Source organism: Prunus mume, linkage group LG3, assembly GCF_029339155.1.
Source record: "Prunus mume cultivar Tortuosa linkage group LG3, ASM2933915v1, whole genome shotgun sequence".
In the NCBI taxonomy this organism is placed as follows: domain Eukaryota; kingdom Viridiplantae; phylum Streptophyta; class Magnoliopsida; order Rosales; family Rosaceae; genus Prunus; species Prunus mume.
In genome coordinates, this window is record NC_142700.1 from 14,610,900 (window position 1) to 14,626,971 (window position 16,072).

At 35.0% G+C, this 16,072-nt stretch overlaps 2 protein-coding genes across 2 annotated transcripts; both read right to left on the reverse strand.

The window, feature by feature from the left end:
- Nucleotides 1-4,697: 4,697 nt before the first annotated feature.
- On the reverse strand, nt 4,698-5,178 carry LOC103326287 (uncharacterized). Its single transcript, XM_008228499.3, has one exon. The coding sequence runs from the start codon at nt 5,034-5,036 to the stop codon at nt 4,767-4,769; it is 270 nt and encodes an 89-aa protein (XP_008226721.1). The 5' UTR covers nt 5,037-5,178; the 3' UTR covers nt 4,698-4,766.
- Nucleotides 5,179-7,103: 1,925 nt separating this feature from the next.
- Nucleotides 7,104-12,712, reverse strand: LOC103326288 (diacylglycerol kinase 1-like). The gene is made up of 13 exons (XM_008228500.3): nt 12,437-12,712; nt 11,856-12,063; nt 11,619-11,741; nt 11,396-11,524; nt 10,385-10,470; nt 10,090-10,213; nt 9,905-9,953; nt 9,128-9,210; nt 8,804-8,871; nt 8,478-8,552; nt 8,055-8,142; nt 7,817-7,933; nt 7,104-7,638 (listed from the first exon to the last, which is right to left on the reverse strand). The coding sequence occupies exons 2-13, from the start codon at nt 12,051-12,053 to the stop codon at nt 7,306-7,308; spliced, it is 1,473 nt and encodes a 490-aa protein (XP_008226722.2). The 5' UTR covers nt 12,054-12,063; nt 12,437-12,712; the 3' UTR covers nt 7,104-7,305.
- Nucleotides 12,713-16,072: the final 3,360 nt, after the last annotated feature.

Consider the following 16,072-nt stretch of genomic DNA (forward strand, 5'->3'; position numbering starts at 1 on the left):
TTTCACAACCAAAAAAAAAAAAAATTAAAATTTCACTTTGTCAGGAAAAAAAAAAAAAAAAAGACAAACAAACACTTGCTTCATTTCAGTTAAAAAATCAAAAGGCAATGTAAGATTTTCTTTTTGTTTCTTATTTTGAAAAAATGAAACAATTGAAATTAAGATTTGCGGTTGAGGTGGGTATGGTTCTTAATGATGGTAAGAAAATTAGGTGTGTTTTTTTGCAGTGCAATTAAGAAATGGAGTGGAAATTAGGTGGAGTGTTTGTTTAATGCATTTAGGAGGGTTGGCTAAGGTTGTCGGTGTGTATTTAGTGTGGAGGTTAGGAATTGATTAGGTGAATAATGACATTACTTGTGTGTGTGTATGAGTTGTTGGCTAACGAACGGTGGCTGAGTGGGACTTGAAAAATTAAAGATAAGGTTTGATCGTTTTGATCTCACTACGGAAAAAAATTGGACAAAAAGAAGAAAACTGGTTCGTGGGCTTGGATTCTAACCTCGAAGACAACATGGAGCTTGAGCCCTAATAAGGCCCGCACTTTAGGCCTTCACCCTTGGACCTCGAGCCCAAAACACAAGCCTTGTCCTTAAACCGTCAACTCAAAACTTCGAGCTCTACTATAGGACTCGAAACTTCGAGTTCTATTACAGAGCTCGAACTCTATTATAGGACTCAAAACTTCGAGTTCTATTGTAGAGCTTGAACCCTAACCATGGACTCGAGTCATGTCTTCAAACCTCGATTCCCAAGCCTTAAGTATCAATCGTAGATCTTGTGTCTCGAGCCTTGGATTCGAACTTAGTCGAAACTATTTCCCTAAACCTCAAACTTGAACGCTGAGCCTTATACCTCTGGTCTCATTCATTTGAACACAAGGTCAAAGGAGTATAAGGTCAAAGGAGTATAGTCCAAAATGAGCTCATAATGAAAACAAATGAAACACTATGGAAATGAAAATTTCTTGGTAACAAAAATGAAGGCCACATGACTTATAAACGAATAGTTCTTGTTGTATATATTGTATACTGTTACTAGTAATGCTATCTTTTCTACAAATTCTATCACCAGAAAGAACAAAACATAACAGGAAAAGAAAGATAGTTTCTTTCCTACACATAATTATCCCCTGATCAACAAAACAGAGAGAAGAAATAGTTTCCTCAATTGGGTCCCCAGCAGATTAGCTGAATCAAATTTTCAGCCTTGTCTCTTCTTCTTCTTCTTCTCTCATCATCAAGGGTCATCCTATTTTCCTGGCTCACACCCCCAGCAGCAGCAATATTGCTCCACCTGGTTTTGGCCCCATTGCCACCACCACCACCAGCAGCTGATGGCTCTGCAGCATTCGTCTTCTGCTGCATCATGGACTTCAATTCCTTCTCAAACTTGCATATTTCACCACCCATTTGTCTCTCTCTCTCTCTCTCTCTCTCTCTCTCTCTCTCTCTCTCTTCTTTGCTCAAAATCAGAGAGCAGTAAAGAAATGGTGTTCTTTCTCTTCTGGGTAAAGCAGATGTCTGTATGTTAGTTTATAAATACGGAGAAGAGCCAGAGAGTTGGGTGGACAAAACATTTCTGGAAGGTTTGTGGGGCAGTGGCCTTCTGGGAAACCGAGATTGAATTGGCAGGTTTTTTTAGCTCCCAGATTTGTGGCACTGGTTTTTCTAAATCCGCTGGATTCTCTGGTTTTTCTGTTGTTCTAGCATGTGATTAAATGAATATAAAATTTAAATTAGAAACATTTCCTTTCAACAAAACAATAATAAACATTTTTTCTTTTCTAATATTAGAAACCACAAGTAGTTTGGGTTCACGAATCTATTTGACATCTAGCCGACCAGAAGGCCGGATTCCTTTTTTAACATTTAGCTTATTATGTTATTGCCGCCATAGTTATAATTTAAAATCACATTGAAATTTATAAAGGATTCTGGCTTTATATAAGTTCTAGGGCCAAACATTAAACTTTAGGACTCCTTTGTTTTGGTGCTTAGAATCGAATTAGATTGGAAATCTCATCATATTTAAGACATGTTGAAGGAAGAAATAGTTCAATTTTGTCCGAATTGAAGGTAAAAGATGAATTAATAATGAAACCAAAAAAATTTATCACATTCAATTCTGAAAATGGCAGGATATCAACACCTTATAACTTTTCTCTTATAATCCTAAAAATGAAAAATCATTCACATGTACTCTTTATTTCGTCCTTTTAAAATACTTTTAATCTAGTGAGTCATCTGATCTAAAACGAGCCCTGAATAAATCCCAAACTTGTGAATGTAGTGCAATCGCGACTAGGCTTGTAGACAAATGACCGTTTGCAAGTAATTGTATACATGGATTTAAAAACTGTGATGTGCAAGTAATTGTATTAGTATGAAGTTGTGTGCTGTAAATAGAAATGTATACATGGATATATTATACAAGTTGTAGAGTTGTAGTGGAGAACCTGGATTTGAGATATTAAAAACCAGAGGGTGGTCTCCACCGGTTTAGTCCAGGTTTGGATTTATAACCATGGATGCCTTTTGGGCAGTAAGCAACCTAATTATGGCCACGATGTTTGTTGAAATATCTCAAAGTCAACAATTGCGACCCCTATGTGTGGCCAATGTTTAGGCTCAGCCCAAATAAGCAACAACATTCACAGCTATCCTTTTTCTTTTGTTTCTAAAAGCTTACTTGAGTGACAAAGTTGGTTTAGAAGCTTTGTTCTTCTATCAAAAGGCTTTAAATTGAGCTGTATTGTACGCATCTGCCGGCCCCTAGTATTTAGATGACAAAACCATTTACTTAGCAGCATAATGTCGACCGATGCTATACTATAGGAGAAGATAGTTTTTCACACACACACATCTAAGATGTCATTGGGGTCACTGGCGAACCTACACATAAGCAAGAAGGTGCAGTTGCACCTCCCCTTGCAGGAAAATCCTTTGGGATTGGCCGGAATTTGCCCCTCTACTGGTGCCCACCATGTGTTCGATTAAATGTCTGAAAGAGACTTCGTAATATTCAATTTGTTTTTTGCTTCACATAAACTTGCTGTCTCCCAAATTTCCCTTAATGGTGCATCTCTATATAATACATATCCATGAGCTTTAACCCCTCTTATTTGGCATCTGCCCTTTCTTAGATGGGTTCATGGACTCATTGCACTTGGATTTTCTTCACATATTTTTAGCTTTTTAAATGTTGCTCCTCCTTTGAAAAATTCCTGAATGGAGTCGAACGTAAAACCTATGGTCTGCAAGTTAAAATTCTTTTTCTACTTAGGGGGTGTATCCAATTCATATTTATAAAGACTTTTTTTAAGTGAGTGACTTTCATAGAGATGACAAATTCTTAAATACTTTCATAGAGTTGATAAAAGTCACTAGTAAATTGGCAAGACTTTTGCTCTTAACAATTAGCCTTAAAAATATGGAAAAATCATTCATTTAATAAGCTTTTTAAAAGTCATTAACTTTTTGGATACCGCCAAACTTTTAAATACTTTTTAAAAGTCACAATTGAATACCACTAGACTTTTATATACTCTTTAAAAGTCTAAATTGAATACCTACAGACTTTTAAACTCTATAAAAATCATTAAAAGTTTGAATTGGATACGCGCCTGTTAAACCTTGTTGGCAATGCCGGGCGCTATATATATATATATATATATATATATATATTTGTTTGTTAATATTCGGAGAAGAGAAATCCCTTAAAGTTTCGAACCTGAGTCAAGCAGGGAAGGGGCCGATGCTCTAAATGGTTTATAAAAGACAAATTTTGGGGTTGCTTCGTGCTGTGTGACCCATGGGCCGCTTAGTTTTGTTATTGCCTTGGAAAAAGTTAAGAAACTCTGCGCTTTCTCCCCCTATTCTGCCATATAACAGTGAGCCCGCCCCATTATACTTTTTCAAATGGTAGAAAATTAAGGGCGAAAATTTCAGTTCTGTATACCCAACAAAAAAAGAAAAAAACTCCAGTACTGAGGGAGGCCAATTCTTTCTCTGTAAGTAACGTAAATCAACTTTAAAAATGTTTTGTGATTTGGCGGGTGTCCAAGATCCTTTCAATGACCTATGTCGTGATGAAGGGATATCTATATGTCGTGTTGAAGGGATATCTATATGATCCGATCGATCGGGAAAAATCTGATGAAGGGATATCTATATGTCGTGTTGAAGGGATATCTATATGATCCGATCGATCGGGAAAAATCTGTAAAGTCCGCAGTAGCAAAAGAACCGGGAAAAGTAAACAGAAAAGAGAGTTCTTTTCTATGATCCGATCCGCAAGTACCATGTTTGCGGATCCATGCTTGGGAATTGTTTGATCGCCTGTTTTATGATGTTAATAAAATTGATTTATTAATCTGAACCAATTTTGTTTGGAATTGTGGATTTGTTGATTTGTTATTCCCTTTGACATCCTTTGTGCAAGAAAAAAAACCATCCAAATTCTACCACATTAAAAGGAAATGCAAAACAGAACAGAAACATGAAAAAACCAATATGGTAAATTTCTCTTCAATTCTATCTATTTAGTGAGGCAGCATTTAATCTCATTTCTTTAGGCCCAAGTTATAAAACTTTGGCACTCAGCTTCATCAAAAAGACAACAACAACAACAACAAAAATCCCTTTTTTGGATCCAAACAGTGGAAAGAAAAAGAAAAAGAAGCGAAAAGGATCAAAGAGTAATGAAATGAAGTCATGTAATTCATGGAAAAAGGGATTACATCCATCCACAGACTCAAAATCTAAAATCTAAAACCTAGTAGTGTTAGGACCCCAGCAGTTCAACTCCATGACTTTCCTCACCTTCTCCTCCTGTGACCTCTGCATCTTGTTAGAAATTGCTGAAGAAGAAGACCCAGAGAGTTTCTTGGCCTGGGAATATGATCTCATGTTGTTCTTGGCATGCTGTTGCAGTGACCTCAAAACCCCATTCCACCTGCAAATTCCTTGGTCTTTCAGAGCCTCAACAGCTCCAATACTTGCTGCCACAATCCAAGCCCTGCAAGCTGCATTCACCATTTTTGCAGATTTTTTTTCTTTTCTTCTGGTATCTGATTTTGAAGAAGATCTTTTATGGGTAACAGGTGGATGGGCGAAAGATGAAAGCTTTGAAAGGGAGAGTATAAATTGAACGTCTGAATCTGGGGTTTCTTGGTTTTTGGTTGTGGGTTGAAAGGTTGGACCATTCTCTATATATAGGCAGCTAATATAAGAAGAAAAAAAAGAGTGAAAATCAAAGCACTGGCACCAATTGTTTAGGACAAAATCTGTGGTAATAGGTTTAGCAAAACCATGTGCTGAGCTCTTGTTTTTGGGTCAGGCCCAAAAAAAAAGGGGGCTCTTCTTTCTGGGAGCCATAACCCACGCGCTTTCCTCTTTTTTTATTATTTTTTATTTTTTTGGATTTTTTTTTTCTCCTTCGGAAGGAATAAAATTTTCATTGAGCAAAAGAATAGTCACAACCAAGGAAGAGGGGGAGTGCGGAAATACACCAACATGGAAAGAAGCAAAAGAATGGCCTCAATGTCATGAATTATATTGCTTTTCCAAGAAACTTGATATTTTGGGGTTACAAAATATCAAAGGCTTCCCACACCTTCCATTCACTTTCATATCCCACAAACAGACATCAATGAGGAATGAATCATGCTCCAATCCTATTATCCCTCAATTGCGCTCCTTTATATGGCGAAGGACTCAAATGTCACGGGGATAACATTGTTTTATTATCTTCATCCAATCACGCTTCATCATGCAGAATTCTTATCATGCGTGACAGAATATAATTGGTTGAGAATAACAAAACAATATTATTTCCGTGATATACAAGTTTTTCTCTCTTGACTTTTTTTTTCTTCCTTGTTTTACTTAGAATTGCAAGTTATTTAGAGGGATAAGGAAGTTGCCAATAACTCTCTGCCCAAAAAAAAAAGGCAATAACTGGATTGTTTTGTTTGAAGAATTGAGAATAGAAACTAATGTAGATGGTCGACATTGACTGAAAAAAAAAAAAAGGCCAAGCTGACCCATAGTCTTCTGGTACAAGCATCTCAGATTCTCGATATAAATTAAACATGGGGAATTATGCTGTATTTAATAGTTATAAAATGGGGCTTTGAAACTCCAAACCTGCATTTGGATGAGGGAAATAAACTTGAGATTTTGATAAAAGTTGGAATTGCTATAAATTGAAATGAACCAATTCCCGTGTTTGGATAAAAAATCATATAAATTTAGAAATTCCACGTGAGAAAAACCATGGAATTTAGATGTCAGAAATCTCAACTTTAAATTCTAGCTAAAAGTTGTCATTTCTAAAATTCCAAGAGAAATTCAGTTTTAAAAAAAGATAACTTTACAAATAAAGGTTAAATTCTGTATTTAAATCCGTTATCCAAACAAGAAACTTTACAAATTCTATAACATTAATTTTCATTATTTTAAATTTCATCATTTATGACATGATAAGTAGGCTTTGCATTCTCAGTCATATTTCCACAGTTTACCTTTTCAATAACCTTAAGTACGAGCTTGCTGTGTTTTATTTTCACTTGAGTTGCACGCAATTTCTCCTAGTGCATTTCGCGACTAGAAGACTTAGTCTTTGTATTGATAGTGAACCAGCCACGTGATGTCACAGTTGATGCTTATGTATCAATTATCACGGTCACCGGTTAATTAAAATTTTTTACATAATGTAGTCAATTAGCATGATCATGAGTCATGACTAGCATATCTCGGTAACACTAGATAGGATTTACCATCCATGGCTACTGCGACCACACTCGGTGAGGACAAGATGTGATGAGTTTGCATACTGAGGTCAGTTCTAAACCGATGAAATTCCAAAATGGCTTGGGAAATTGTACATAGCTCCAGTTTTGAATTGGTCTCGGGCTGAGATTAGTGAGATGTATTAAAAATACCAGCCTCACAGAAAGAAAAGATATATTGAATCAGTAGAGCTCTGTTTTTATAACTATAACTACCAGAGTTAGCTGCACAAGCTAGGGATTTACAATGCAGATAATAATTGAATCAAGCAAACACCCTATACAATCAAGCGATTTCAGGTAAAGAATTGGATTTGGAATCTACCAGATTTGCCAGATTTATACATGCGCAATCTCAAAATAACCAATCACTAATCAATGACAAGAAAATGTATTTGTACATTGTCAGGATGGTGATCTTTCAAATTGAGGCCCGGGCAGATTTTGTTGGACAAAAACTACTGTGATTTATGTGAAAAAAATCCCAATGCAGGGTGATGATACGAGGAATAGGCTTAAGTAAGTTGAGCTATGTCAACGCCATCTGGAATTTTGAACGTGTCCGATGCACCAAACTTCCTTTTCTCTTCCGTATCTTCTGCATCATCATATTCTTCGTCATTACTGTCATCATCCTCATCGTGGGAATTAACTGGAGACATGGGGTCATTTACACTTTTGGATCGATTTAATGGTGTGGCAAGCATGTTCACTTGGCCAAAGTGAGAAATCTCTACAACCACTGTGTCATTGTCTGCTGGAAGAGGTTGTTTCCATGGCTCCCCATCAATTCTCATGAATGTATGCTCAGCTGCACCCTTGCAAAACTCGAAACGTATTCTGTTTGCCTACAATGAAGTATGAAGGTTGAACAATTAATCTATTTCACAGAGCGAGAGAGAGATGAAAGTACTTATATATGAGATGCTCCAAAATAAGGTTTGAACCATGATCAGTTGAAAACTAGTTTGATTCTGTTTATATTGAGATGACAGCATTAAATGATCTAAGGATAGTATATGATACCTGTGCAAGACGAGTCCCATGTCCCTTAGGAGCAAGTAAGATAAGCCCATGCCAGGCATCTCTAAAACCAACAATCTCGATGAGGCCATCATCCACATATGGAGGAGTTAAATCCCTCTGTGAAGCACATATTATTTGGAATTACAAACAGTTGGCAAGACAGATTTTTGCATTTTTAACTGGAACTTAGGAAAAAGCCAATCTGTCTGAAACAGATTGGAGAGCAATCAGAAATTACATATTGCACTTTCTTCGTATTTGGTTTCCCCCATGGGTCAAGACCACCAGAAAAACTGGGTAAGTTGAGGCACACAATAGACCTAATGCTGTAAATCAGAGATAATATATAAAAAAATTAAGTGATGGAAAGGCTACAAATGTTGATTGCAAACATAAGAAAGGATGGAAAGTGGAAACAATGAAAGCTTTGTCTAGTCAGTTAATTCAACTGATTAATGTTTAATACATTATCTGAAATACATGTCATTCTAATTTGCCAGGGCCTCATTGTATCATTTCTTTAATTTAAGCACGCGAAATGGAATGCCACATATTGTAATCTGGAAGAAAAAATAGGTGAAACGACTTTTTGGGGCAAGTGGCTTTAGAGATTAAGAGAACCATAACAGTTACAAAAAGTTAAACAGAAAGTTTATATCACCTGCGAGGTATGAGGAGGTCTTCCCATTGACCTTGTCGTTTCATGATCTTAATCTTTGTCTGATGTGATATGTTCCTGTGTTGAAATCAAGGCATTACCACTAATACAAACAACAAAACAAAAGGCTAACTTGAAGAATGGTAGATAACATAGATCTTAAGATGTGCAAATACATTCACCCCATTTCCTGATTTCAGAACATTGCAGAAATAAAGTGAACAAGAAGAGTCATAAATTTGGCTCCGTTTTTTTGGACTGTCTGATAAAAAATTGGGTTATAGAAAAGCACCTATTAAAAAAAGCACAAAACTGTGAAGAAGACTAACCGTGAAGAAGGATGCGATAGAGAAGCACAAAACCATCCTTGTGTACACCCAAGCTTCAAGTAAGTACCCTGAACCAATTAAAAAAGCAAAACAATGATAATTAGTAGCGAATTTATTTATGACGGGAAAACAAGAAGTTAGACCCTTGGCAAAACAAATGGAAACACCTAGACACCAAAACAAATGAAAACACCTATTAGGTATCCATAATTCGAGATGGATGGTTGGTAGACTTCAAAAAAGAATCATTACACATATGTAGACATTATTATACTACTTATCTACTTTAGAGCATGATGTTAAAGATGCAGAATCAGTTAGTACTTGATTAACTAACTGGTTTTTAAATTTTTCTGCATGCAACTTCCTCTGTGCGTGAAAATCATATGATATTTGAGCATCCATTCCTGTATAAAACAAAATACATTTGTCAGAAAACCTGGAAACTGCTGTCATGCAATAGTTCTTGCAACTAGTTACTGAACGAAACCAATATTTACTTCTAAATTTTTGGAAGGGCTAGACAACATTAACTTATAACATCAATACAACAGGGGACTTAACCTAAGTACACTGCACACCAATGGTTAATATCTTCAAAATGTTTCTAATATGAATAACTACCATGATTACTCTCTCTCCATCCCATGCCATAATAAGCTTGATTCATCCATAGATGATAGACTGAGATTTATGCAAGAAGGCATTTATCTGATTATATACCCAAAAACTTATATCACCCAACACCGCAGGCAGTAGTGAACAAAAGAAGTGAGCTTCAAAACATCAAATAGGAGACTTTCCCATCACAAATATTGACACTTTAAGAATGTTTATGAAATATGTCTACATATAGAGACGCTTCAAATGAGAACAATACTATACTTATTTAATTCCACTTTTCCTTTATCTGCATACATTATATATAGAACTTCAAAATAAACTAAAATTTTCTCCTCAAATCCCTTCCTAACAACAATAACGGGTAGGATGGTTGTCCTCCACCACAAGGCCCCTAAAGGTTATGTGCACAAATCATAGGCACAAGCACACAAAGAGAACACCTAGATTTCTTAATTAAAAACATTCTTGACTTCTTACCCATGCTGAAGTAGTTCCAAAACCCCCCACGAAAGGTCTGGTAACCCTCCTGAGAACAGCCAACATTTTAGTGGTAATAAGTTTGCAAAAGCAAGCAGCGTTACGATGAAGCAAAAAATAAAATGATACATAAATTGAGGAATCACTTATCAGATTGGCACTTGACCAGGAAACAGGAAACACACCATATTGAGTGTATCAGTTTGGGAGACTCGATGAAATGCATGCAAAGAATGGGGTAGTTCTAGAGGTGCAATAGGATCACAAGAACCTTCCATTGGAGACCTCATTCTCATTATTATGTGCCAGCTGAGATACATAAAATTAAAAAAAATTAAAAAAAAAATCAAATAAACTATGTCTCAACTCCACCTTGAAGAGTATTGATTCGCTGAGCAGTAACGATACCCGCAAGGAGATTTTAAATGTGTATATTTTTTAAGATCAGACAGTCAAAATTCAAAATATAGTTGATGTCACCTGTCAATGTTCATTTCCTTCGCAGTCTTCACTTGATTCAAGAAAGTCAGCACAGACTGACGGTCGGTGAAAGGATTTTTCTTTCCCTGTGAATTAAAACTCTGATCAGCTAACAAATCTACTGTAAGTTGAGTCAATGCAAGAAGCCAAATGTTTACCACAAAAACACTTAGCATATGCTAGTTTATTCAAGGCTGCCTCTGAGATACATGAGGCCCTGTGCATAAATTAAAAAAAAAAATTCCTTCTTAGTAATACATGTATGCCATGATTTAACACCAAAACATCCCAACTTAATTCCAGCTAAACTGTTGTCAACCAAAGCAAAATTTATATCTAGCTACATATTAAAGTTTTATTTAAAACTGTGCGATAGGAGAGGCAAGATTCTGAATGATTTATGAGGCACTCTAGTTCAGGTCCTTTGGGAATAGGATGGAGTAGGCAGTTCTGGCAGAGACGAGAAGATTATTTGGGGATGGTGTGAATGACCATGTGTTTTGGTGGAGGCTACAGGCCAGGTTTCCAGTGGAATGCACAGAGTTTCCTTTTATGAGGGGACAGGTTTCTTGTTTGATTTCTAAATCTCAGCTTTTTTGCAACAATAGCTTATGAAAACTTCACAATGGTCTTGCCTAAAAAGAATGCTGCTTACATATATCATGTGTACATTAGTGATACAATGAATGCAGCTTTAATTTACTAGAAAATACCTCACAATACCAAATAGATGACATGGTTATAGACTTTTCACTAGATACTTTTCAAATGCAAAGATGTTACTTCTTCCAATGCCAAAACTAAAATAGCTAAATATTAAGAATATGCAGGAACCTGCACCATTAAATACAGTAGTTCATATAATATAGAGTGCTCTGACTACAAGATCAAGGCAAGTGAGATCAACAACGAACAAAGAAAACCAAACAGGAGTGTGAAAATCAAACAATGAATGACCAACAAGAGATTAACGTAGATTCAAACACACAAGGCTGGCAAACAGAACATTACCCAACCAAAAGCGAAATGGATATTGTTTCCAGTTCCCAATGGCACTGGGGCAATTGGAGGTGGGTGAGGTAGTTTAAGATCAGAAACTACACTGAGGAGCCAGCCAACTGTACCATCTCCACCTGCAACCTATCACAGCAAGTGTCTATCAATTCATAGATAATAGAATGAAATCATGGTCATTTTGTACACGCAACTTTCAATATATACAAGCTCAACTCACGATTATTCTCAACCTCTTCTGGATTTCAGCAGCCAAAACATCTCCACTGCTCTTGAGTGTTTCTAAAGTTACATAAAGGGTGTGTAGCACCTTTTCAGGAGCCTTTTCTCCCAAGTCAATAACCTGAAAATAAAAACGATCCGAATCAACCATCCCAAGATTCCCGTTACCTCAAACTCAAAAGAAATGTAAACCCACAAAGCGAAAATACAAGTAGCTGCAGAGCCTATAAGTAACCTGGTTCTCATTGAGAAGAGATCGATACGTAAGAAGGAGTTCACCTCCAATCTGAGCACCACTTTTGGCATTAACAAACACCATGACTGGACATGAAGGCACAATTTTAACTTTTGGCATATCCGATCCACTCACAAGCATGTAATTCGGAATGTAAAAGTCCCTCAACTTATCCTCGGATTTCATATCACCCACCATTAGATCCCAACTGAATGTTCATAATCATGTCAGAATTCTATTCCATTCCATAAACAAATTTCAAAACAGCAAACAACGTCATTAAAATAACGACAAAAATAATCATTATCTAGTTTGTGCAAATGCAAATTTTCAAAAGTTTCAACCTCTTGGCAAGAAAACTGTGAATATGAGATGCCAAGCGATTCCCAGAACGAACGGAAATCCGGTTCAGAAATTCCATAACCGGGTCCAAAAACCACAGGATTTCAAACGTCAAGAAATGGTGTTTAAAATTTTCCTCCAGTTTTTCCAGCAACCAACCAGGTTGTTGTTGTGGAATGGAATGTGGATAACAAAAGGAAAGAAATGGTTGTACGGAATCGCGTCTTTTTGTACTTTACCTGGGAAAGAAGAAGTTGCAGATAAATTTCCAAGCCAAGAGATTGAAGACAAAAAATCCACTGTTCGGATGACAAGCAATGCTCTGATTCTGATTCCGAGAAAGGAATCAGAGCATTGCAGGTACGGAGAGAGGGAAGGAATTAGAATCTTGCATGATTTTGGTCTTCCCTATTATAAAATTCAAATTGAGAAAATTGCGGATATGGATTTAGAATTAGGGATTTTATTTTTTTAATTTTAGGTGAGAAAGCACTGAGTTATTGGGAGAGAGAATGATTTGATTTGAACTCGTCACAATTTAAGAAGGTGTTTGTTCGTTGGGACATTTTGGAAAAAGCAAAAGGAGAGAGAAAAATTTTAAAAGAAGCAAAAATGAAAAACGCCTTATTTATTTTTAGATTTCTTAAGAAATCCAATACATTGTATGTCTTTGATTTGAAAGTTGAGTGGTTTTTGTCTTTTTGAAAAAGCTTTGGCTTTTTCCAAAAGTGAAATTTTTTTTATGTCTAAAACCTAAAAAACCTTTGTTGGTTTATGGGATCTTGGCTACACGCCACGCCATCGGATTTCAAATTAGGAAATGGAGAGGTTATCTTGTGGGGTAGGATCTATTGTTGCCGGATTTGAATTTGCCACGTGAATTAAGGAACCTACCTCGGACTGTGTGGGGTAAGTGGGTTCCACATTGGATATGAAACGTTGAGTGACGTGGCTAGTCAGGCCTTACTATTTGGGCCTACTGGGCTGAGGCGAAGCATAAAACAACATAGACAACCACAAAAGGAATAAGCCCAAATTCGAGAGATTACAATCCATAATTTTCATATGCTTTTTATTTAGCCAATGAAGTCTCTCATGCACATCTTACCATGCAGATTCAGCCGATCGACCACCCACCCACAATGTGCACGGAATTCACATACTCTTAATCACTTGAGTTACGAACTCCTTCGAATTCACATCATAAGAAGCGCACGAGAGAATTTGTGTTTAGTTTTTTAGAAATTAAAGAATCGTGTATATATATGCTCCTTGATTGCTCTCCATGTATAATGTCATACAAAAGAAATTTAGAGACAATTAGTGGTACAGAACTTATGCAGGGTTTTAATATTATGGATGGGGTATCAATTATTTAAATAATAAATAATTTTTTATCAAATACTTTTCGACTTGCTTTGACATGTGTACAGTACTTGATCAAAAATTATTTATTATATGAAAATAATTCATGGCTTGCAAATTTTTAGCTTTATGAATAATGTTGTGGGTGAAGCATATGATCTAATCTGGATTGCAGATTCCAAACAAAATGTGCATATACAACTAGCTTGAATTATTTGTACTCGATGAAAAGTGAGTTATTAATTATATATGTTTTTATTAGGCTCTTTGTAGTACTAAGAGTGACATACTTGCATTCAAAACAATATTGTGGCTACACAGATTAGGCATAAACATACATGCTAGAGTAATAAGTCGGCCAAGTATGCTAGTGTATTAAGTCGGCCATTTGTTACATATTTCTAATCTTGTACGCTAAATTGTATTCATTAGATATAAAATATACATACAATCCAATAACTTATAGGCCTTCTTCGATTTAAGTATATACCTGAGTCTTAATTAGGATATTTTCTTTATAGTTTAGGTTCATTGATATGCTTTCACTAGTTTAATTAATTTAATGATGGGGTACATATAATTAATTCATTCCTACATATCTATATCTATATATATAAAGCAAAAGACAAAGAATGGTAAAACATTCAAAATACTAGAAAATGCCCTTGGTTAATACAAACATTAAGAATTGAAATTAGGGAGTTTCACTAAAACACCCAAAATGAGGGCTGAAATTATAAAAAAAACCTAACACCCAAAACACTTTATAAACACACCCAAAACTCATCATTACACACACTCAAAATCCATTGATAAACACACCCAAAAAATATACAATTGTTGATTTTGGGTGTGTTTCTATGTTTAAATAGTGTTTGGGTTTTTTTATAAATACATGTCTAGGATTGGGTTTATTTATAAATTTGTATTGAAGTTATTACTTAAATGAGGATAATATGGTAAATTCACACTTTTTCATATTAAAAAAATTAAAATTAAAAGAAAAATCAGATAATTGATCATATTTTTATGGAACACAACTACCTATTATCTTTCTTAATTCTAAAATAAATTTAAAACTTTTTTTAAAAAGTCTCCTGCAGGCGCGGAAGTGCATATGAAGAGGCTAATATTTAATTATGAAAATGGCAAGTCTTTGCAAATACCACCCCTAAACTTTCGTTTCCACCTACATTGAAGCTTTTGGCATTCAATTTATGCTGATTTCACTCCGTATGGATTCAAAAAATAATTTTCTCATAATTGAAACTATTTTTAAAGTCCAAATAATCATTTAAGATGAGTAAATATAATTAATTAGTATTTAATAAGTAATTTATGAAATGAAGTAAAATACTTAATTATTATTTAATTAAAACATAAAAAATAATTGGTATAATTAAATAAGGCAAAGATATTACTAATTGAAAATATTAAACTAAACAAACTAATATTTTATGAATAATAAATAAAAAACAAGAACCACAAAATAATTTAAAATAATTAATTACTATTTATTAAGTAATTGATTAAATTAATAAAATATTTAAATACTGATTATTCACTAAGAAATAATAAATAAAACATAATTATCAATTAAAATAATTCAAAAAAAGACTAAGATATTACTTAATTTAATTATAAAAATATTTTGTGGCATGGCTATACTTTTTGAATATTTCGAATACATTTAAAAAGTATAGCCACAAGAATATACTCTTTAAAATATTAATATATTTTAAAAGTATAATCGCGCGACTGTAATATTAAAATATTCAAATATAGCCGAGTGGCTATACTCTTTAAATATTAATATATTTTGATACTACAGCCGCCCAGCTATACTGTGTAAATGTATTTGAATATTTATAGCCGTGCGGCGATACTCTTTAAATGAGAGTAATTAGGTCTAACAATTAGGAAATGCATTAAACCAGATCATATGTGTGTTAGAAAATAACTTACATGTTCCAGTGCAATTAAATTCCAACATATCTACTGAACCCAAAAAGGTTGATGGATTTCATATTAGCCAAAGCGTGTTAAGAAACTTTTTAAATAATTGTTACCTTTTAATGTTGTGCAATTTTTTTATGGGTTTGGATCCTCTACTCCGTTAGGATTTGCTTGCTTTTAATATTTACATGTCGGAGCCTAATTGAGTCTTTCAAATTTCAAAAATGGATCTTATAATCCAAACCCTAAATCTAAGTCACAACATGATTCGATAATATAAACTACTTGTTGGAGTTTGAATGAAAATACATTGGAAAAGAAGAGAAAGTCTATATCCTTATAAGTGGGAATCTTCATATATTGGTAAATGTTTATTTTTTTTAGTTTTTTGACTATGGGAGGATGTTTGTTGATGTATCTATATCTGAGGCGTCGGTACAGTTTTGAGTAGGGGTGAGCTTGGTCTGGGTTGCTTTGGGTTTGATCCCAAATCGTCCATCGAACCGAAGCTTTCAGTGTAGCAATTTCGGCACCGACGCCAAACCACCACCTCC